Genomic DNA, 24974 nt, shown 5'->3' on the forward strand with positions numbered 1-24974 from the left:
TATTTTCTGTTACTTCTCATTCAAGATAAGGGATTTATGTTTGCATTTTATTATTTTGTTTGGTGTTTGAATGAAAAAACTTCTAAATGAATTATGCAAGGAAGGTCCATCATATGTGCATTATTTTTCAAACACATTAATCTCATGCTTTAACATCCCTTTAAGCAGACATAGGATAAGCCATGTCAGCGTCTCCCTGCAGCCAGAGTGCTGTTAAATAAATCCACCAGTGCTCCTTCATGTTTCATTTCACTTTAAAAAAAAGAAACTCTTACAGTTACCTCTTTACTGTTCTTTTATTTCCTTCTCAGTCCAGAAAAAGCTCCTTTTTCTCTGGTTACGTTCATGTCAAAACCTCAATCTACCAAAAGTCCTTTATTTTCTTTCAAAATAAAAGCAGCATATCTGTATCCAAACAGGAAGTCAATTAGTCTGAGTTAAGGACAGAGTAAAAATACAAAATGAAACAAAAACTATTTTATATGCAAAAGAGTGGAATTTCATAGTGGGACATGAGGAAACTAATAACAAGAGAAATTCTGTGATGAATTGCAATAAATAATTGCAGTTAAATATCTTTCAGCAGCTTTTGTTTCATCTGCACTGTGCCAGATTTTCTATTTTTTAGAGTGTATTTTAAGACAAATTTGAATCCATGTTAGTGTACTCTTTAATGTGGTTAAGGTTCCCTTTCTATTTGTTTTTTTATTCATACAAAGGACTAAATGGTCGGCAAAGTTTTTGATGAAATAAGTAAATAAATAAGAAAATTAACCAACCAAAAAAAAAAAAACAAAACTGAAAACATGGGAAAAACAATACCTCCCATCAGCATTGATCTCTCTAAAACACTTCCAAAATACCCCCTTATAAATACATTCTATATGTCTAAAAACTCAGTAAGAGATACCAGCTTTGGTATGTAAAGAGCTAAACCAACAACAACACCAATGATGACAGCAGCACCAGTGTAAACAAAAAGGGGCTGGGATTTCTGTAGGGCCCTGCTCTGGGAATAACAATTAGTAACAATTATGGGAGGTTGGTTAGCGGCCTCACAGCTGTCAGGAGGACACAGAGACGGCGACAGTGCTCTCATTTGCATCTGAAAGCTTCAATAAGGACATATTGTATTGTGAGTGGTGTGATAATAAGCCGTGCAAAAGGCAAAGGGAATGCAATCGGGGGGAGGTGGAATCTGTGGCGGTGATTTTTCTTTTCTCCCCCGAGTGTATTAAGAGAGTCGGCAGGATGATTTGGTACAGCAGCCAGCAGCTATTAGAAAAATGATGTGAAGCACGGAGGGAGAATGAACAGATCTATAGGAAGGCCTGCTATTAGCAAAGCTATTCTGAGTCTGCACAGCAAGACAAATGCAACTGTACCACAGGCAGAGTGTTGACTAAAGAAAGGCTCACATTTAATGACATGTAATCTCTTTGATTGGGATTTTCTTAAATGAAACCAGTTATTTTGTGTGCTATATATTAATAATAAATAACATTTCTATTTAGACATATTCCCCCTCTAATAACATATCAAAGCTTAGTTGCAAAAAAGTTGGGACCCTGTGTAAAATGTAAATAAAAACACAAATCCATATTTTATTCACAATAGAACATAAACAACATATCAGATGTTTTAACTTAGACACTATAGCATTTCATTATATCTGATGGTCACTTCTCAAAAAAGTGGGGACAGGGCCGTGTTAACATTGTGCAGCATCCCCTCTTCTTATAACAACAGTCTGTTGACGTCTGGGAAGTGAGGAGACCAGTTGCCGGAGGCTTGGGAGAGAAATGCTGTCTCATTCTTGTCTGAAGAGGGATTCTAGCTGCTCAACAGTCCTGGGTCATCTTTGCTGAATTTTTTTGTTTCATGATGCAACAAATGTTTTCCGTTGGTGAAGGGTCTGGACTGCAGACAGGCCGGTTCAGCACCTGGACTCTTCTACAGCAAGCCACACACGCAGTTGTGATGGATGCAGTATGTGGTTTAGCATTCTTGCAAGGATTATATGAAAAATGCAAGGCCTTCCTTGAGGGAGACATTGTTTGAATGGAAGCATATGTTGCTCTGAAGCCTCTATATCATTTCAGCATTGATAGTGCCTTTCCAGATGTGTAAGCTGCCCGTGCCATAGGTACTAATGCAACTCTAAACCATCAGAGATGCAGGCTTTTGAACTGTGTGCTGATAACCAGCTGGTTAGTTCCTCTCCTCTTTTATCTGCATGACAAAACATTTGTAGTTTCCAAAAAGAATTTCAAATTTTGATTCATGTGACCACAGAACAGTTTTCCATTTTGCCTCAGTCTATTTTAAATAAGCTTTGGCTCAAAGAAGATGGCAGCTCTGAATCATGTTCACATATGGCTTCTTCTTTGCATGCTAGAGCTCTAACTTGCATTTGTGGATGGCATCTCTCTGTGTTGAAATGATTCCTGGAAGTATTCCTGTGCCCGTGGAGTGTTTTCCTGTGCAGAATCATGCCTGTAGATCACAAGCATCCAAGACATTTGGCCTTGCAGTGTGCTCAAAGAGATTTCTCCAGAATCTCTGATTCTTTTGATGATATTATACACTATAGATGGTAGAATATTTAAAGTATTCACAATTTTACATTGAGGAACATTTAAATTCCAGCCTGCCTTTTGTCTCAAATGCATGTGTAGATGTGTTGACAGTATTTTTACAGTAAACTGCAGCTAAAAAGTGATTACAAACACTGAAAAATATCATCATTCTGCTGAAAAGAGATCTGCAGAAAGGTGAGTTTAATGTGACTCGTGTTGACTCATGAAAGATGTTCTGATGGAATTAGCCGCAGTGGAAATGTAAGACTGATATTTTAAGACAACATGTAAACATGGAGGTGAGGATGGTGTTAGGACAGACAATAGCAGAAGAACACCTGACCTCTCTAGCAGCACGGTTACATTTTTGACTAATTGCTTTGTTTTTAATGTTTGGAGGAGAGGCATTCATTAAAATAATAAAATATTCCAGAATGTGAAAAAAGGCAGCAAAAAGCCAGAGCTCTAAAAGCACTCAACATGTGTTTCCTGAATGTGATTGCATTACCACTAATGGAATGCATCACCGGCTGGGGAGAAGTGTGACTTAAAAATGATCTGCGCATAAGAGAGTGGATAAAAATGAAAGAGAGGGAAACAAAAGAAGAAGACAGAAGAGAGGAGATGTTGGAAAGAAGAGCGAAGAAACAGAAGAGCAGATGAGAGGTTGTGTCCAAAGAAATGTCTTCTTAACTGTTACACAATCGACAAGTGGAGGGCACTAGAGCGGAGTCGCCTAATGGCTGTGTGTGAGTGTAAAAGCAGTGAATGTAAATGACAAAGACAGATGCTCAGGATTGATGGGAGTGCTTTCATCCCTGAAGTGGCAGGCAGAGGAGAACAGTACCTTACCAGCACACATAGCACTGGAATACAACGATTTTACCTTTTGCAGTTATAAAAGACAGATGCTTACATTAAAGCTGAACAATTTAGGAAAATAATGTAACTTTGATTTGATACACTTTTTAAAGTTCCTCATCCTGTGAATTTTTTCAACAAACACAAATGAAAAATCAATTAATTTTCTATACCACTTATCCTATTAGGGATCGCGGGGGGCTGGAGCCTATCCCAGCTGTCATTGGGCAAGAGGCGGGGTACACCCTGCTGGTCGCCAGTCAATCACAGAGCTGACCTATAGACAACCAGGTACACTCACACCTACGGCAAATTTGGAGTGATCAATTAACCTAACAAACAATTCTTCAGTGGTGGGAGGAAGCCAGAGTACCCCGAGAGAACCTACGCATGAAAGGCCCTGACCAGGAAGCGAACCAGGGATCTTATTGCTGTGAGGCAACAGCTATTACCCCTGCACCACTGTGCAGCCTCTTGACCTCCAACAGGATAAGCAGTACGGGAAATGGATGAATGGACAAATAATAAATTATTCTATATTATGACCAGCACAAAATTAGATACATTAAACAGAAACTGCTCTTTCCTGTAGGTAGGAAGGAATTAGATTATTAATGAATCAATAAAGATGACATATTTCTACTTACAGTGGCTTGTAAAGTACAGTGCCGTGAAAAAGTATTTGCCTTCTTTCTGATTCCTGAGTTTTTTGCATATTTATCACACATAAATGTTTTGGATCATCAAACCACTTTTTATATTTCACAAAGACAACCCAAGTAAATACAAAATGCAGTGTCTGAATGATGATTTAATTTTTTAAGGGGGGAAAAGAATCCAAACCTATCTGGCCTTGTGTGAAAAAGTAATTGCCCCCCTGAACCTAATAACTGGTTGTTCCACCGTTAGCAGCAATAACTGAAATCAAGCATTTGTGATAACTGGTGATGAGTCTTTCGTATCGCTGTGGAGGAATTTTGGCCCACTCTTCTTCGCAGACTTGTTTTAACTCAGCCATATTGGAGGGTTTTCCAGCATAAACTGCATGTTTAAGGTCACACCACAGCATACCAACTGTATTTAATTCCAGTTTGACGTGGCCACTCCAAAACCTTTATTTTGATTATTTTGAGCCATTTAGAGGTGGACTTGCTGGTATGTTTCAGGTCGTTGTCCTACTGCATAACCCAAGAGGGCTTGAGCTTGAGGGCAAGAACTGATTGTTGGACGTTGACCTTCAGGATTTTCTTGTAGACAGCAGAATTCATGGTTCCATCAATCACAGCAAGTGGTCCAGGTCCTGAAGCAGCAAAGCAGCCCCAGACCATCACACTGCCACCACCATGTTTGACTGTTGGCATGATGTTCTTTTTATCAAATGCTGTGTTATTTTTACTCCAGATGTAACGGGCCGCACACCTTCCAGTGAATTCAACTTTTGTCTCGTCAGTCCACAGAATATTTCTCCAAAATTCTTGGGGATCATCAAGATGTTTCGTGGCAAATGTGAGATGAGCTTTTGTGTTCGTTTTTGTCAGCAGTGGTTCTGTTCTTGGAACATTCCCATGATGCCATTTTTGCCCAGTGTCTTTGTTATGGTTGAGTCATGAACTCTGACCTTAACCAAGCCTGGTGATGCCTGCAGTTCTGTGGATGTGCTGCTGAAAAGCCTCAAATAGTGCAACGCTTTGGACAAGGTATGAAAACATTAGATATTTCACGAAAACGTGATCATCATACTGTGAAGAAATTTGTGGTTGATTCAGAGCACAGGTTTCTGCCAGACAAATTCATGGGATTAAGAGAGCAGCTGCTAAAATGCCATTACAAAGCAGCAAACAGGTATTTGAAGCTGCTGGTGCCTCTGGAGTCCCACCAACCTCAAGGTGTAGGATCCTCCAGAGGTTTGCAGTCGTGCATAAACATACTATTCAGCCACCTCTAACCAATGCTCACAAGCAGAAACAGTAGCAGTGGGCCCAGAAATACATGAAGACTCACTTTCAAACAGTCTTGTTTACTGATGAGTGCCATGCAACCCTGCCGCAACAAGGCTGCGACATCAGCAAGGAGGGGGAGGAGTCATGTTTTGTGCCGGAATCACGGGATTGAGCTGGTAGGCCCCTCTAGGGTCCCTGAAGGTGTGAAAATGACCTCGGCAACATATATAGAGTTTCTGACTGACCACTTTCTTCCATGGTACAAAAAGAAGAACCATGCCTTCCATAGAAAAATTACCTTCATGCATGACAATGCACCATCTCATGCTGGAAAGAATACCTCTGTGTCATTGGCGGCTATGGGCATAAAAAGAGAGAAACTCATGGTGTGGCCCTCACCCTCCCCTGACCTCAACCCTATTGAGAACCTTTGGAGCATCCTCAAGCTAAAGATCTATGAGGGTGGGAGGCAGTTCACATCAAAACTGCAGCTCTGGGAGGATATTCTGACATCTTGCAAAGAAATTCAAGCAGAAACTCTCCAAAAACTCAAGAATTTTCAAGAAATGTGAAGGTGATATCAAAGAAGAGGTCCTATGTTAACATGTAACTTGGCCTGTTAAGATGTTTTTGATTATAATAGCTTTTGATTTCAGTAAATATGACCTCCTAATGCTGCAGATTCAACAAATGACCATTTTTCAGTTCTCTAGAATCTATAAAATGTTTTTAAACTCTGATGTGCATAATAATGTGGAACAATGCACTTCGAGTTTTTTTATTTTAGAAAAAAATAAAATAGCTATCATTGGGAGGTTTGTTCAATAAAATCTGAATTATGCTCTAACAGTTGATGACATGAAAAATCATAGAGTCATTTGTTTCAACTATTTAGGAAACTCAGAGAAAACATAATTTTCATAATAATTTGGAACGCGGTGTATTGCTGGGGAAACAGGTTACAATCTGGGCTGAAAAGCCTACACGTCCACCCAAAAGTCGATGTATCCTGTGATGCTGTGTTTAAATCCCTTGTTGTCCCCTCTCACCATATGGCTCAGTCAGCACTTTCCAGGTCGTGATGGACTGGGTGACATCAGAAGCTTGAGCCGCGTGGGCAGAGGCCGAATGTAAACAGCAACAAAGAGCATGTTAAACTCTCTGTGCAGATAATAGGGAAGCAGAACCTCCTTACAGCCAGTTATCCCAGCAGCAGACATGTCATGGCACACTATCATGCTCTGGGATCCACTATCTGTTCTTTAAGACTCCTCACTTTCTCTTACTGCTCTCCTCTTGGTTTCTGTCCCCTCGTACAGTCCGCTCCCTGCCAAGTTCACTCTGGCCCTGGCCGTCATGTGTGAGGGGGTGGCACACTGTAGCAGACTGTTTTGTAGTACCTTTGCCAGCTTAAAAATGTTGCATAAGAGAGGTATAAATAAACTCGCTCTCCTGCACAGATGGCATTGTGGAACCCTGTGGTTAATGGGACACTTGCACAAACCAGGACGCTTTTCTGCTTGTGGGTCCTAAAAACAATCTTGTCCTACAGAAAAGCCCTATCAAATCACACTTATATTTGGTATCATTATTTTGGGGTCCTTTCACTTTCACTGGGAAATTATTGTGGAAATGTATGTTAAAGACTCTGTTCAAGATAGGCTAATTATGAGAAACCAGAAATAACACCAAAATATTTTACCCCTTTAAGATCAGTATATATTGGTTTCAGGGGTCCGAAAAACATGTCTGTGAAGTTTGTTGCTGAAAATACACTCCAGTATTGTATTTTTGCCTGTCAGACTCCGCCCCTCCCAGGAAATGGATCTGGCCCTCCAGATTCTCCTCTCAGCTGCCAGCTGACAAATGAAAAGCAAAGTTATTGAAATATATCAGTCTGGGAAAGGCTACAAAGTCATTTCCAAGGCTTTGGGACTCCAGTGAGCCACAGTCAGATCCATTATCCACAAATGAAGAAAACTGGGAACAGTGGTGAACCTTCCCAGGAATGGGCGGCCGACCAAAATGACTCCAAGAGTGCAATGACGACTCATCTCGGATGTCAGAAAAGCACCCAGAACAAGATCCAAAGAACTGCAGGCCTAACTGGCCTCAGTTAAGGTCAGAATTCATGACTCAACCATAAGAAAGACACTGGGCAAAAATGGCATCCATGGGAGAGTTCCAAGGCCAAAACCACTGCTAACAAAAAAGAACACAAAGGCTCGTCTCATATTTGCCAAGCTTGAAGTCCTGTCCTTCCAAAAAGCTTTCTTTAGGAGCTTTACCAGATGAATGTTAAATATATTTATGCAATGGAAACAGTCTATCTGGTGTGTCAGGTTATCCAGGACTTCTCCTTTTCCTCCATGTGTTTCAGAGGCTCTCCAGAGGTCTTGACCATGTGTGAGGAAAACAGGAGGGGGCTTAGATTTGTCTGAAAATGACTTTAAGACCCAAAAGGAAAAAAATGGAATTGTTTGATTGACAATTTAATCATAGTGCATTAAAACACAGCAGTTGAATAGGTATGGAGTGAGTGATCTGTAAAACAAAAAGGACTTGATCTTTGGATAGTTGTATTTGTACGTGCAGTGGTTCTGAATACCTCCTAGGTTTTTGGCTCTATCACCCCGTCAACACCGGGTGCGTCTCTGCCGAGTGTTTCAGTCGTCATCTCAGGCGTGTCTGATGGAGCTGATGCACTTCAGTTTGAATCTGTGCAGCCGTCAGTACACACCCCCCACAGACTTTTACTGCACTCAGGCTCTGATCGTCTCACTTTAATCCTTTGTATAGACAGAATATCTTGATCATGTGTGCTTGAACTTATGAAGGTCTTTTAATGCTGGGTTAAACAGTTCAGTCTTTATCTTCTGAGGCTAACTACATCTGTCTCTGTCTTCTCTTTCTGTTCAAGTGTTGCACTTTTAATTTAAATTTGCATTTTTATTGCACTTTCACTGTCATGAAGGTTTTGTGTATCTCTGAGAAAAACTTTGGAACGAAGCACCATGTTAATGTGAGTGAGAGCACAAACCTCAGAGTGCGTGACGGGCACAGAACTGATGCCAGCGTTGACGGCGGTCCAGGATCGAGCGGTGAGAACGCAGGCGAACAGCGGGTACAGATCTCCAGCTCCCAGTCTGCGGCTGTAGCGCTCCACACCAGGCATGTCTCCTTTAATCAGAGCCTGCCATAGCCTGCAGTAGTCCAACCTGAAGTCTGGCTGCAGGACCTGAGGAGCATCAAGAATAATAATGCGTTTTTTATTTGGTTTTTATTTCCTCTAAAGGTCCAGTGAAGAAGTAGTAGTCGATAATGACAGACTGCAGATTATACATGACTCTTTAGGAGCTACTGTATTTAAGAAAAATAGACCAGTGGAAAAAAAAGGCTGTATTTCTATAAACTCACTAATAATGCTTAAAATTGCTGGTGTGTGAGTGTCAGATATAATCTGCTGCCATTGCTCATATTTACTTTAATAAAGATTCTCCCTGAGCAATTAATTTGATATGTTGAAATAAAGCAGGATATGAGTTTACTTAAAAAATAAGATAACATACTTTTTCCTCCAAATCATTAAAGCATTGGAAAAAAAAAACAGACTAAATAATTTGCATTATAAGCGTGTATGCAACCTGTGCTTCACCAGTGTTTACAGATAACCACAGCATAAAGGTTTGCCATTGGCTTGATGCTAACACATAACAGAACAGGCTAACTTCTGTTAGCATACTGTATTACAGAATATAAAAAAGGCAGCACAGAGCCCTTTTTCATGGCAGGCTAGGATTTTTTCAAACTTGCACAGCTGTTTTACAATAACAGGAAGTGATGACGGTTTAACAGCAACTGTTTTATCATGTAATTTTTTAAGAGCAAGTTGTAAGCAGATGTAAGGCAATTATAATAAAAATGGCTATTATCACTCACTGTTAATTCATGTTACTTGTATTTTGTGTTAACATTAATCGCTGGAATAAAATTATTTTGCCTTAAATGCCTTCCCCTGATTGAAATGTGCTGCCATTGCTAATAGCTCATTTTTCTCTGATTTTCCTAAATATTCAATGCAAATGACAGTCAGTATAATTTTCAAGTCAACTGTTATAATTCAACAGAGCATAATTCAGATTTTATTAAACAAACCTCCCAATGATAACTATTTTATTTTTTCAAAAATAAAAAACTCAAAATGCACTGTTCCATATTATTATGCACAACGGAGTTTCAGAAAATTTTATAGGTTGTAAAGAACTGAAAATGAGTATTTGTTGAATCTGCAGCATTAGGAGGTCATATTTAGTGAAATCAAAGCTATTTTCAATCAAAAACAATCAAAAACCTTCTTTGATATCACCTTCACAATTCTTGAATCCATTGAACTTGTGAGTTTTTGGAGAGTTTCTGCTTGAATTTCTTTGCAAGATGTCAGAATATCCTCCCAGAGCTGCTGTTTTGATGTGAACTTCCTCCCACCCTCATAGATCTTTAGCTTGAGGATGCTCCAAAGGTTCTCAATAGGGTTGAGGTCAGGGGAGGATGGGGGCCACACCATGAGTTTCTCTCCTTTTATGCCTATAGCAGCCAATGATGCAGAGGTATTCTTTCCAGCATGAGATGGTGCATTGTCATGCATGAAGTTATTTTGTTATGGAAGGCATGGTTCTTCTTTTTGTACCATGGAAGAAAGTAAGTCAGAAACTCCATATACTCTGCCGTGGTCATTTACACCTTCAGGGACCCTGGAGGGGCCTACCAGCTCTCTCCCCATGATTCAGGCACGAAACATGACTCCGCCCCCTCCTTGGTGACATCCCAGCCTTGCTGGGACATGGTGGCCATCCATCAACCATACACTACTCCTCCATCTGGACCATCCAGGGTTGCACAGCACTCATCAGTAAACAAGATTGTTTGAAAATGAGTCTTCATGTATTTCTGGGCCCATTGCAACCATTTCTGCTTGTGAGCATTGGTTAGGGGTGGCTGAATAGTAGGTTTATACACGACTGCAAGCCTCTGGAGGATCCTACACCTTGAAGTTCATGGGATTCCAGAGGCACCAGCAGCTTCAAATACTCATTTGCTGCTTTGTAATGGCATTTTAGCAGCTGCTCTCTTAATCCCATGAATTTGTCTGGCAGAAACCTTCCTCATTATGCCTTTATCTGCACAAACCCATCTGTGCTCTGAATCAGCCATAAATTTCTTCACAGTACGATGATCACTCTTAAGTTTTCTTGAAATATCCAATGTTTTCAGACCTTATCCAAGGCATTGCACTATTTGAGGCTTTTCAGCAGCAGAGAGATCCTTTTTCTTTCCCATATTGCTGAAACCTGTGGCCTGCTTAATAATGTGGAATGTCTTTCTTAAGTAGTTTTCCTTTAATTGGACTCACCTGGCAAACTAATGATCACAGGTGTCTGAGATTGATTTCAGTGATCCAAAGAGCCCTGAGACACAATACCATCCATGAAATTAATCCAAATCCAATAAGCTGCATGTTTATGACTCTAAAATCCAATTTGCATAATAATTTGGAACATGGTGTATTTTACATCAGTGTGGCTGCAGGGAGACACTGGAGTGGTTTAACCAAAGGGCACTGAAAGAGACACTGAGGTATGTTATTTATGTATTTATCATGCACACAGAGAAAAATATATCATCTAATAGTGGAAGGGTTAGGGATAGAAGAATACTTGAACAACTGTATTTTTTCGCTCATTTCTTACCTAAAACACATTCAGTTCTCATTTAAATGTGCCCTGCCAGTGTTATGACAAACTGCACTTTGGACACAGACAGTGTGTGTCACATTAAACTGTAATTGAAAGCGTGTTTATATTTCTGTTTATGAGGATGGGATTGAAATTATTCTCCAAAATAACAGCAGGAATCAAAAGTCATTAAGAATAAAGAGAAGAATAAATTGGAGGGAAAAATCCTCCTCATAAAGACCTGCACCAGCAGCCACTAAACATGTTTTACCTTTGACTGTTTGTGAAAACGACTGTGTTAACAATCAAAGAGTATGTGTACAAAGCATGAGAGTTCACATGTAGGTCTGTATGATTAAGGCTGTGATGGACCAATCCAAAGCCAGTGTGCTGCACTCTGCAAGAACAACATCAAATGAGTTGTTTATCAAAAAGCTTTTATCCCCCTGCAGCTCAAACAAAAGTGTGTGTCAGAGTGTGTGTGGCATCCATTTTTTATGTTCATCTCCACTGTTTGCTGCTCTACCTATTTACTCAAGGCCTCAGCCAGCAACATGAAAAATGGACTGCAATATTAGAACAAATGGTGTTTTCTTTATGTTAGTGCCGCCTGGAGATTTTTCACCTGATAGAGGCCGTGATCGAGCAGGACAATCTCCGTCTTCTTGCTCTTGGGGCACTTTCGGACCAGCACGTTGCCCGGATGAGGGTCGCAGTGAACAAAGCCATGCACAAAGATCATTTCACTGTACATCTTCCCCAAGTTCTCTGAGATCTGTGGGGAAAACAAGAGAGAAATGATTTATTAAATCTAAACAAATTTAATTTCAATGATAGAATAAAAGTTAAGAAAGCAAACATTAATGTAGAGGACAACAGAGCTGGAAAATGTAGTGTAGGATGTGTGTAAAGTGGCTAAGTCTCAGCTTTAGGAAGTGTGTGTGTGTGTACTGTCTAAATATAATGACAATAAAACGACCATAAAAGACATTCTGACTATTTTCACATTTGTAAAACCTGTACATCTGTGCAGTTTCTCCTTTTGCACCTTTGACCATGCCTTGTCATGTTAATCCTCTATGTTTTTATTTTCTACATTACTTTTCTATAATAATCTACAGGGTCAGAAAGTAACTAATTACATTTACTCAAACTACTGTATCTGAATTATTTTTTGGGTACTTTGTAAGTACATTTTGATAGCAGTAGTGTTACTTCTACTTCAGTGAGTTTTAACCAGAATACCTGTACTTTTACTTTTAAGGACAATACTCCTGTGAATGATTCCACATCACATCACAAAACAGCAACAACTGTCTGTCATCAGACGGATTCATCTTACAAAGCTTCAAGCTGACATGCATGTTCCTGGTCAGAGAGTGACTAGACCATTCAGTGTTATGTGAGGAGAGAAAAGCAAGAAGCGAGAAAAGCTACATGCATGGTTAAGTTTAAGTGACTGAAAGCCTGTAAACAATGGCGGCCAGTGAAAATATGAGCATGGATGTAGCTATAGCAGCAGTTTGTTTAGAACCAAACAACATTTCTTTATTTGAAGAAGAGCAAAGAACCATACTGAAAGCTTTTCTTGGTGGAAAAGATGTTTTAGATGTTTAATCCCATGGCATGGATATGTGAAGTCAGGTCAACATTTGTAAGAAGTTAGAAGAGATAAGAGGATTTCAACCTTTCCCAAAATGTAACAAATCCCTGCAAATAATTGTTGCATCTGCAGAAAACTTGTTTACAGTGGTGGTTACATTTGCGTCAGATTTATTTTTGTTGGATTTTTACATTAAAAGTTGTAGATTTACTTCACATCTGTGGTATATTTCGTTTGCAGCCTGTCATGGCATTGGCGGAGGCTACACAGCAAAATCGCCAGTGTTAGATCAACACTGAGAGTGTTAAATCTAAGACTAGAAAAGTGTTTATATGTGTCCACTCTTTTGAGTGTCAATTTAACACTTTTCACTGCTTAACTTGTTTTAAAAACTGAACCAGTGTTACTTCAACACTGTATGGTGTTAAAAATTTACACTGGTGAACGCTGAGTAGTGTTGATAGTACTCTACACTGGTGTCAATGTTAAAAAATTAACTATACCAGACTATACTTAACTCTGGTGTGTTAACACTAATGAGTGTATTACAATTAACTTCAGTGGGTGTAAAATACTGTAACCACTTCCCCTCTTCCACAAACCTAATAATAACAAGAAACAAGACATGCAAGTTTTACAAAATGTAAAGATCAGATACATCTGACATCATTGACTGCCAGCCAAGATTGTGAGGTATTTAATGGCAATCATGGAGTTATGGCAGATTCAGAGCCAGAGCTTGTCCTGAGTTGACAGACTGCACTCTCTCCACTGTAATAAACAAGCCATCACCTCAGCCAAGACTCGACCAACTTAGAAGACAACTACACTCGTGGTGCAAAAGTGTTCAACATAAAAAAACTTCAGAACTCAAGATAATTCAAGAAACATGCAAGTGAATCCCAGCAGTGACCTCTGTACAGCAGGCAACATCTGAACCCAGCTAAACATCTAAAACATCTGAAACACAGCTAAACACCCGGCACAAAGGCATGATGGGAAATCTCCGCCCCCCTGATTTGAAATTGCAGTAGGCAGGACTTGGATCAACTGACTCTCTACAGAGTTGGACTAACACTGGTGGATCAACATTGTCAAATAACTCCAACACTAAAGGCCATTTACTTTGAATGGACTTAAAATTACACTTTGAGTTTTAAAATCAACACTGAAATGTTTCACACTGAGTTTTTGCTTTGTACAAGCCCTTACAGTTAACCCTTTATGACCTACCATAGAACAAGTCCGCCAGAGCATATCTTTACATTTTTATATGTTGTAGTGCCATTTTTTGAGTATTTGAATTGGCTGTACATCAATACAACATTAGAACCCAAATAGTAATGATATATATGTGATAAGTCCACAGTAACAAACTAAATTGCTCAAAAGTGCAAAAAAACACAAGATAAATGAAAAGCGTTTTTTGTTTTTTTAAACATTTTCTTAAATACAGAGATGTCATAGCTGTATCCCTCAAAATTGTGTTCATAAAAAAGTTGCACAAGATCATTTCAAACCACAAAAAAATATTTTGAGTATGTCATAACTTCATTTTTGAATACACTTATCTTTAAAAACTGTAACAAAAATGAAAATAACATGAAATTGTGCTCAACTTGAAAACAAGACAGCATTTTTAGAAGAAATACACCATTTACAGTAGTGAAATCCAATCTCTAAGTGTGCCAGATACTTTTTTGAGCATACATATGTTTGCAGAAGACCATGCTGCAACAATAATAAGTGCAACTTGTAACCTTCAAGCCCGGATTATATTATATCGTATTGTTTTTTTGATGTGTGTGCTACGTACAACATTTATGAAAAATAAGGAAGGATATTTCTAGAAGGAAACAGAACTCTGGAACACAATGAATGTGCAATATGTTAGTGGTTCTCCTCTGGTTTTACATGCAAAAAGAATTATTGCTCTATGTCATTTGGTAACAATTCTACCTGTGGTTGAAAATGGATATGCAAAAGGGAGCGCTGGCATTCCTGTAAGTTTAGAAGAGGACTACAAACCCAAAAACTCACAAATACTTGTTTAGCAAGAAAACAGAGACCCAACAAATGATCTCAGAGAGGACTATCGGCAGACACTAATGGTTGTTAATCAGAGCTCCTCGGATCATCCCTAGGGAGAAAGAGCAGCTAACACATTCAGAGAGACTCACTGCTGCTAATTTCACTGTCTGACCTGCAACATTAAATGTTAGAACTGTCTCAGCTTTACTTAGCACACCCCTTACAGCTGTTTTCTTTTAATCTCAAGGCTGAGAAACACAATCTCTCCTTATATTTCTCAGGCTGTAGTGCAAGAGACATGCTTTATGCTCGTTGTCAAGTGGTCTTCACCACAGCGGTCTCCATCACAGTGGAAGGCAACCTAGGTATTGTGCCAAAGTACCTACCCCCCATTAGGAAGTGTCCCTGGGTATAAAACTTTGTGTAGGAATAACAATAACAATAATTGACCTTTGGAAGACAACTTTTCATCCATCAGAGTGACACTACAAAGTGCAATAATTCATAACTGACAGCTTCTGCCAGCCTCACTGGAACTAAAGAAACGGTCACCTATGTTCCCAGCAGTGAGGCTTCACCTGATGATGACTGTTTATGATTACCAGTGGGTGCTAAGATTGGATGTAGTTTGACCCATGTAGTATTGGTGTAGATTGGATGTAGTATTTTTTTTGTTGAATATAAAGCACAAACATTCACATAACAAAGACTATACATTGGATATGAATTGTTTTGTTTTACTGAATGAAACATGAATGAATAATAAATAAATACAATGAATAAACATCCTGGGGCCGTGTGCACCAGCGGGTAGTACGGCTGAGCGTACGTCTGACTTAGAACTAGAAGTTAGAACTAACTAAAAAGTTAAACCCTGTGCACCAGCTGGACTCAAACCCTGACTGAATTACGGCAAGTGTTCATGTGAACATGTGTGATAAGAACAGGAGTAGCTACAACCGTTCTATGCTAAACTTGGTGGGCATGGTGTAGAGTTGAGCCTAGAAGTTGTTTGAAACTTCATCAGATGTAGGAGATAGGACCGACTTTATTCAAACCCAGCTAAACTTTAACCTTGCAAAGCAGATTGATACCCCTGTTTCCGTGTTTCTCGCTGGCAAATCCATCTTGCAAAGCTCCCATCTGATCCGTTTGGGCCTGGTAAGAAAGTGACAGGACCAATCAGCAACGAGGGGCAGTAGGATGTGTGAAACAAATCCATCTGGCGTGCCAGGTTAGTTAAAAATGGTGTGCATGGTTGAGCCTAAAAGTTGATCGTAGCTACGTCGGACACAGGAGATGAGACAGAACACCGAGCTGGTGCAGTGGGCCCCTGGAGCCTGGATGTCTAATGATAACCAAGGTATCTTTTATTATAACAGCACCATTTAGGCAGCCTGATAGCAGAGCACACACTTCGTGTTCACTGACTGAAGCCCTTAAGGTGGGTGGCTTGGGTTCTATTCAGGCTTTCGGCTCCTTTTCTGCATGTCATCTCCCCACTCCCTTCTACTGTTTCTAAAGTAAAGGCATAAATCATCAAAATAACCCTTAGAAAAGGAGACCAAAATCACTATTGTATTGTAAATCCTAAGTAGGAACCTGTTTTATTGCCAGGGTAGACACGTGAATAGTAAAATGACAGATCTTCTATTTAAAGGAGGATTGTAGTTTGGGTTAAAATAGGCCTAGGATGGACATAAGTGACACTGGAGCTACAAATCTAAAACTATGAAACAACATTAAATGGTGAGGTAATCTTATTACATTGCTTCTCCAGTATAAATGTATGTTTTTATGAACATAAGACTAGATGCATTGCAGAAAGTATTTTTTATATACAGCATTTAAACCTAAAGACATATTTAAAAATAAGCCGTTACTCTGCGTCATCAAATTATTATTTTGGCGAGGTTATAACCCCATCAAGTTTCATTCAAATACCACAATGTGCTGCACAGAGTGCTGGTGCTGCGTTTTCTGACAACAATGAGCTTCAGACTGAAAGGTAATGTAGTTTGAGGCTTGATAAGCTTATAGGAGCACACCTGCATGAGACTGCATCACTCTGTCCTGACCTAACCTCCTTTAAGACATAAGAAACCAGACCAACAGCAGAATTCTAACTTCAACCTACTCCTTTGTAACTTAATGGGCTCCCTTACAGCAGTGTTTGTGAAACAGGAATTAAACATAGCAATATTTGTTATATCATTCAAATGGGGGTGTGATCTGTTCACTATAAGGGATTATATGAGTGTTTATGGTATTCACAACATCCTAAGATGAAGTTTTCTGAAAGCTTTAAGTTCACAGCTTCATCATGCAAATCACAACTAATTGAGCTCCTTTTGAGGGAAACGTGTTTTTTCAATCGTCAGGCCACCTCTAGGTCCAGCAGTCCACTAAAAGTCACATTCATCAACTTCTCACATCTATGAAGACTGTCTCACTTTATTTGTACCTTGACCTCCTCTCTCCTTGTGCATCTTCATTTTAAAAATCCTTAAACTTCATCCTAAAACTGTCTTTCCAGATTATAATTCATCATTGGCTTGTAGGATTGGATATCATGAGGTCATTTACTGTGGGACGATGTATATTTGTCATTAGAGATTTTTCCATACCCTTAATAAAGACAGAGAACATTTAGCCCTGCCAACACTTAAGGAGCAAACAATTCATCACTCTCTAATGGCTTCGCATTACATGAAGGTGTCTCTTTGTCACTTTTGTCTACAAGTGTCAGAAAAATGACCAAGAAGTGAGGTTTTATAGAAACCTTTATGAACAGAAGCACAATGAGGCAAAAAGGCATTTCTTGTTGTGCTCTGTCTCTATTACATGGTATATACTGCTGGGTCATTAAGCCACTTTGTGCAGTAAGACACAATTACATAATAAGATTTTTGTTATCACTGAGATTCATTCTGTGGGGCGTGCTGTTAATTCATTTTATTAAGCAATTTAGTTTCATTTGCAGCTGACACATAAACAAAAGGACTGTGATTTTGTTGCATTAAGCACAATTGAATAAAGATTAGAAATACTTCCACCAGCTTAGGAGAATACATTGTAAAGGCTCTACTGCTAACACTCAGCTTTATGAATGCACTCGGTGCATGAAGTCATATCTCAAATCTTTGCAATGTGGGGGAGAATGCAAAGAAAACTGGAGCAATTCTGCTCACGTCAAGAGGCCGAGTCCAGAAGAAAGTCTATTTAGGCCCTCATCCATCTTATGATTACACACAGATACAAAAACACACACAAGCAAACACACACACGGGGTCCAGGATTCAACATCTACAAAGTAATATGATCATTCCTGACTTTCCTACGTGTTTATTGTCCTCTATCTCTCTCATCAGCTTCCTTATAAAACTCATCATTAATGCTTCATGTTCAGATAGGGCTTCTGTCTGTTTGGGGGAATTTGTGAGCACATGAAAAACAAAATAACTTATTGTGCATCATATATTTGTCATTGTCTCCCCTATCTGTTCTGTGTGTGGAAGTCTGATTGTGTGTATGATATTAAAGTAAATTGCCAACCAAAGTCGGGAGTGACATTGAAAGACTTTGAACCTGTTGTGCAACAGACCTTTGGAGACTGACTCATCAAGACTTCTTTTCTTTTTTTACAAGTTTTGGTGTCTCAATAAATAAAAGTTCAACACAGGTGCATCTCAGAATATCAACCTTGCTGCATCATAAATTCAAACCCTTGTTCCTGCAGTCAAAAAGCAAAGAGTTCCTCAAAAGGTTCCCGGAAGGAGCAGAAGGAGTTACCTCGTTGACGTTGATGCCGTGTTTCTTCATGTACTTTCTGTCGTTGACCTGACCCCCCTCAGCAAACTCCATGGTCAGGATTCTTTTTGTGGACAGATCCCAGTGGATCATGGGAACCTGCAGAGAGACGAAACAAATTGTTTACTTAAAGTTTGTCGGTAGCACTTTATTTGAGTGGGCCATAACTGCCAAGTAATTTAATAACAATAAGTGATAATTAATGTTATAATATTATGGCAATGATCTGGTAATAAGTTTGTATTTTACCCTAACCCCAACCAGAGGCATTCCAAGGGAATTTGAAGAATATTACACAGCCCCACCCCCCAAATGGCAAACACTTTTACAAACATATATGCATTGTAATGTATTTTGAAGCAGAATTTCCCAATTTATGAATATTTTTTCTTTGGTTAAACTGAATTTTATTTTGCAGCACTGGACTCTATCTTTTGGACATTTTTAAGGGAGGAGCAGAGGCCCAGCAGTATTCATTTTATTCTATTTGATACAAATTTCAGTCTCTTGATCAATTTGTTTTGTCACTTTTGATTCAGTAAAGACACTAATTACTAAGAGAAAAACAGATAAAAACACACTTTTTATTGCAGGCTCCTCAAGGGCCCCTCCCAACTGTGGGCCCGCGTACTCCCCCATGTGCAACGCCCTTGACCCCAACCCTCTAACCCTCTAACCCTAACCTGCACATTATTGGAGTGGGCCTTAACTGCGAAGTATTTTTAAAGCAAAAAGTGATAATAAATGTGATGATATTATGGCAATTATCTGGTAATAAGTTGGTATTTTACCCTTACCCTCTAACTCTAACCTTAGGGTGCTTTCACATCAGGCCCAGTTGTTTCAAACCATGCTGTGGCACGATTCCTAAAGAAAAGAGGCCGGCGCAATAATGGCGGAAGAGATTAGCGTGGATGCTGCTATGGCGTCAGTTTTAACAGAGCTTGACAACATTTCTTCATTAAAAGAAGAACAAAGAACAGCACTGAGTTGTTTTTTTTTTTTTTTTTAAAAACGACAAAAGTCATGGACTGACGTGTCTTCAGTCGCCATGGTTCACGTTATGCAGTTCTCTTTGGAGTTTACTCCTTGGTAGCGGCACACCTCTGTTTGGGGCCGCCACGTCACATGTTTTGTTGCTTGATTGGCCGGTAAATATGTGACAGACAGAACGTTCATCCAAGCACCCTCCAAATTTTTTTTCAAAGGCTCTGCCATTTCCCAAACACAGTCTATGGGAGGTTTACCAGATGGCTGTGTGAAACAAATCCATCTGGCGTGTCAGGTTAAGAGCTTTCAAAATAAAATTGGAAAAGTTAAAATTTAAAATCTACGTAAAATAGGTCGCTAATGTAGCTAAAGCTAGCCTCACAAACCTCATGGCTATCTATTCTTACAAAGAATAGATACATAGTTAAACATAAGCTACATAGCTTACATAGCTATGTAGCTTTAGCTACTTAGCTAAAGCTCACCTTGCTAAAGCTAACTTAGCACATTGGCTTCCTTAGTAATGTTAACTACGCAGCTGGCATAGCTATGCTGGCTTTAGCTAAAGCTTATGATGATAAAGGGAGCCACAGTTACTAGTCAAAAAAGCTGAAATTATTTGTTTATACGAAAACATTTACAGCTGATATGGGCCAATATTACAGCCAATTAATCAGCTGTTAACATGGGCAGACATTTTCATATCTGCCAATACCTATGAGTAACTTTTTCAGCTAATACCTGCTAATACCTATCACACCAAAATCAAAGTGCATCCCTGATGGCAACCACTTTAAGTCATGAACTGAGCACAATTTTAAAGGATTTATTCGGGCAATGGATTCCATTCAACCGATTTCTTATCATATGTGAGACACCAACAATGACCCTCTTCGTACTTCCACATCTACAGTGCAGCTCAGAGGATGAAATCAGCCTGTGCTGTATGGAAACATGCAGACACCTTTGATACATATATTAAAAAGAAAAAACATTTGTTGACTAGACTAATGATTTCAGGAGCACATTTACAAAGGTATGGACAGACTGCCAAAAATGTGAAAGAGGTTTTGTTGTTATAATTCTGTCAAATTTCTGCTACAACTCTCTGTCCTGTGTTGGAGCACAGCTGATTTTACATCTCCTGTATACCATACTCAAGACCAGCTCTCCAAGCAGATATGGGCCTGATGTCCGACCATCCACACTAACCAAACAGAACCAGACTTTGAGGTGTACTCAGATCTGTGCCCCTAAAGTGAAAGCCACCTCAGTCCTCCTAGTAATCTCTCTGGAGTTAAAGCAGACTTCAAACATTCCTACTGTGTCTGATTACTTTTTACCCACAACTCTCCGATTATGTAAGAGAGCATGTGTGTGTGTGTGATGGCATCCGGATTATCACCCATTCAAGTTTTCCTTTCTGTACAAAACAAAGGCTCTTCCATTTTTAGCTTAGTATTTTTTATCTCTCATGGCGTCACTGTTGTTGACGATTGTTCATTGTGTTTAAGTCTAAAGAAGATGAAGGCACAGACATGACAAACTATTTTTGAAAGCTTATTATTTTAGATTTGACAATACCTCTTTAATCAAAACTTGTTAAATAAATGGAAGCAGACTTGTCTGATCTTTTCTACAAATAAACATGATATTTTTCTATAAATTGGGGTCACCATGACGATCCTTCCATCTATTTTCTCCCACTTCTACAGGGCCAGGTGGCGGTGGCAGGAAACCAAGCAAAAGGACCAAAATGTCCCTCTCCCCAGCAATGTTATCCAGCTCCTCCTGGGGGATCCTGAGGCATTCCCATGGCCAGATGGGATACGTAATCCCTCTAGTAAGTTCTAGGCCTGCCCCGGGTCTCCTCCTGATGAGATGCGTCCCCATGAGATCTCCACTGGGAGAAATTCAGGAGCATCCTGATCAGAAGCCTGAACCAGCTCAACTGGCTCTTTTCATATTTTTCGTATCTGTCACACTTAAATGTTTCAGATCAGCAAACAAATCTTAATATTAGACAAAGATAACTTAAGTTAATACAAAATGATGTTTTAAAATGCTGTTTTTTCCCTTTTTAAGGGAAGAAGTCATCCAAACCTATCTGGCCCTATGTGAAAAAGTAATTGCCCCCTAAACCTAATAACTGGTTTTGCCATCCTTGGCAGCAATAACCGCAAGCAAAGCAAAAACTGGCAGTGGGACTTTTAAAACACTGTGAAGTGAATTTTGCCACACTCGTCTTTTCAGAATCATATTACTTCAGCCACACTGGAGAGTTTTAAAGCATGAAGGTGAGTTTAGGTTCATTCCACAGCATCTCAATCAGATTTAGGTCTGGGCTTTAACTTGGCCACTCCAAAACCTTCATTTTGTTTTTTAAAGCCATTCAGAGGTGGACTTGCTGGTGTTTTGCCTGAGCACACTGACTGATGGCTGGACATTCTTCTTCAGGATTATCCTAGAGGATCTAGCTGCAGGCCTCAATGTTAGGCCGTTTTGGGCTCATCTGTTGCAGACCTCTACAGTGAGGTGACCTCCACAATAGGGCAGGAAGTGACGTACATACCCAAACCAGAACCAGAATGATGTACGACATGACAGAGGTTATGGTAAGTGGCAATTTTTCACAACAGCAGAATTTTATGAATAAAATCAAAATTCACAGAGGAAGATAAATTTTGATACAACCTACCACAATCTAAGGAAACCCCAAAGAGGGTTAGAGTTAGGCACCGGATATACATACGACTGTGCTGAGCACTTAAGTGCAGTGAGTTTGCTCCAGCTGAAAGGCAAGCGACCTCACCCACTGGAAGTGTGGCTAGAGCGCTGTGCCATGGCGTGCAGTCCTGATCAGCGGGCAGAGATCATGGGAGAACTGCAAGTTCACGCAGGAAAAGTATGTCGACAGCAGACTATTTTACATTTTGGGCTTAAAGGGATACTTCAACATTTTGGCAAATTCGCCCATATCCATAATTCCTGTAGTCTTAGTAATAGATTTGTTTCCGCTAGTTGTCGGTGCAAGTTCTTTCTAGATATGGGGGGACCGAAAAACCAGCTACACAGCTAATGCTATGGAAGCAGACGGTAGTTTTTGCTTTCCCTCATCAAACTAATCAAATACACAATCCAACAACTCCAAAACGCTCTCATAGACAAGTTGTGACCTACACATTCACCACACTATGAAATAATAACATATAATTATGTTACATTACGACACATGAAGCAAATACTTGGAACTATTTCTTGAGTAAACCACTGGGCGGAGTGACACAGTGCAGCAGCCATGTCTGGAGTGTAGTTCCGGCTTTGCATTTCGCTTTCAAATATCTCCGTCTCGTAATGCTCTTGCACTCTTTGAGTCATTTTGGTAGGCAGGCCACTCTTGGGAAGGTTCACCACTGATTTAAGTTTACTCAATTTGTGGATAATGGCTCTCACTGTGGTTCGCTGGAATCTCAAAGCCAGGAAATGACTTTGTAACCTTTCCCAGACTGATAGATGCCAATGACTTTGTTTCTCATTTTTTAGTTTTAAAGTCTATGAAGAAAGGGGTCGCTTGGTCCACCTGTTCTCTCTTTCTCTTTTCTCTTTCTCTGTCAAAGCCGTGGCAGAAGGCTACACAAAGTGAGATTTAAAATCTAAAATTTACATAAAGACCCAAATATGCAAAAAGGTATTTGTTCATTTAAATTGAACATGTGTGCATAAAAAGGTAGAATAACTACTGCAATGTCATTTTTTTCTAACATATTTAGCTCTAATCCTGACTGATGGAAAAGCACGAGATTATATGAAACCACTAAACTGAAAGGAAGACTTTATGGAAAGCAAAGTTCATACATAAAGTCTGTAACACTTGGACCCTCGCTGGGGTCTGCTCCAAACTAAAGGTTCATTCATGCTCTACATTCAATAAGATTAACATACTTATAAAAAAGGCTGGGATCCACTGGTCTATAACATAATCTATCCAGTTCTGAGCCAAAGTTTTAGTTAAAACTTTCATGTGAAGGCGTCTGCACAAAATGTTCACTCATTCTGCCAAGTTTTATGCCTCTATCACAGCCAACTTATACAATTAAAACTGACAGAATAAAAAGAAGCAAAAGACAGAAAAGCAGACTAAGTGTGGAAGTTAAAGCTCTCAGGGACTGAATGTGGAACAAAGACAGTGTGCTATAAAGAAAAGTATAATTCACATTCAGCGGAGCTTAAAGAAGTTCTTACACAGATGAATTAAGAAAAAGGACACCAAGAAATTAAATGATAATTGACGTGAATTTAAACTCTGTCTTGTGTTAATGATGTGATTTGCAGAGTTCTGCTAAAATAGCTCTGTTAGGAGAGACAACAAGAAACACAAAAGGAGCAGTGACACCAAAAGAAAAGAGTCTAACCTCTATGAATGCCATCATTAACGTTTGCTCCTATTTATACCAAATGTTTATTTGTATGTGTTCAAAATAAATTCATGGTTTGCCATCATATAACTAATCATAGCTCAAATTGTAAATACCTTGAGAAAGGGGAAGTGGGAGAGCATGTTAGCCACCCGCTCAGCGTTGTGTCCCTCGTTGAGGAAGTCGAGCTCCAGTGGCATGTTCTTCTTGGCCTCCTCCACCAACCACATGAAGGCAAAGTCAGGAAAAAGCCAATGGACCACTCGCAGTAACACCTTCAGATTACAAAGAACAATCTGCTTCACTGTCATGTACATTAAAAACAGGCTTGTACACTCACCGTGGTATCCTGTCAAAGCTGACATCTTATGATAATTCATATCAGGAGGAGAGAAAGTGATGGGATTGTGAGCTGAAACCTCATTAATTTGAAACACACTGAGCAGGGAAATGCTGCTTAAATCTGCAAGTCAAGACAAGCAAACGTGACAGTGAGAGGTCTTTAAGATAGGGAGAAGAAAATGTTACTTTCCCAAAACATGCCAATTCCTATTTTTTAACTGTTCATGTCAGCCCAAATTTTGCCTTCTTGCATTAACATTTATATCGTCACGCAGGATGAAAAATGTGCTTTTCTCTTCTCTGAACACAGCTTTACCTTTCACACATGCACGCCTGAAGATTTCTAGTAAACATCAAACTGACTTCCAAAAGAGTAGATTATTACCAGAACATTTCTAAAGAGTAATTTCATTTTGAGTTTGATGAATAAATACAGAATAGTAGTGTTTGCATAAATATTCGCCCCCTTTAAAAGTGACTGAACTAATTTAACAGAGGTCCAGCTAATTAATGTTAGTTTCACAATAAGTGAAATGGGGATCACCTGAGTGGAGAGAATGTGTCTGAAGTGACTATAGTATAAAGACAGCTGTGTCTGGAAGGTCCAGTCACTGGTTAATCAGTATTCCTGGCTACCATTACACCATGAAGACAAAAGAACACTTCAAGCA

At 39.5% G+C, this 24974-nt stretch overlaps 1 protein-coding gene across 1 annotated transcript in view; it reads right to left on the reverse strand.

Moving 5' to 3' along the window:
- Positions 1 to 24974, reverse strand: part of adck1 (aarF domain containing kinase 1) — a 123153-nt gene that overhangs the window by 14520 nt on the left and 83659 nt on the right. The window contains exons 6-9 of the mRNA XM_041811868.1: positions 24078 to 24236; positions 18539 to 18655; positions 11738 to 11887; positions 8421 to 8618 (exon numbers count right to left, since the gene is read on the reverse strand). Of these exons, the coding sequence (XP_041667802.1) occupies positions 8421 to 8618; positions 11738 to 11887; positions 18539 to 18655; positions 24078 to 24236 (624 nt within the window). The remainder of the gene's footprint in view (positions 1 to 8420; positions 8619 to 11737; positions 11888 to 18538; positions 18656 to 24077; positions 24237 to 24974) is intronic.

Source organism: Cheilinus undulatus, linkage group 18, assembly GCF_018320785.1.
Source record: "Cheilinus undulatus linkage group 18, ASM1832078v1, whole genome shotgun sequence".
Lineage (NCBI taxonomy): Eukaryota > Metazoa > Chordata > Actinopteri > Labriformes > Labridae > Cheilinus > Cheilinus undulatus.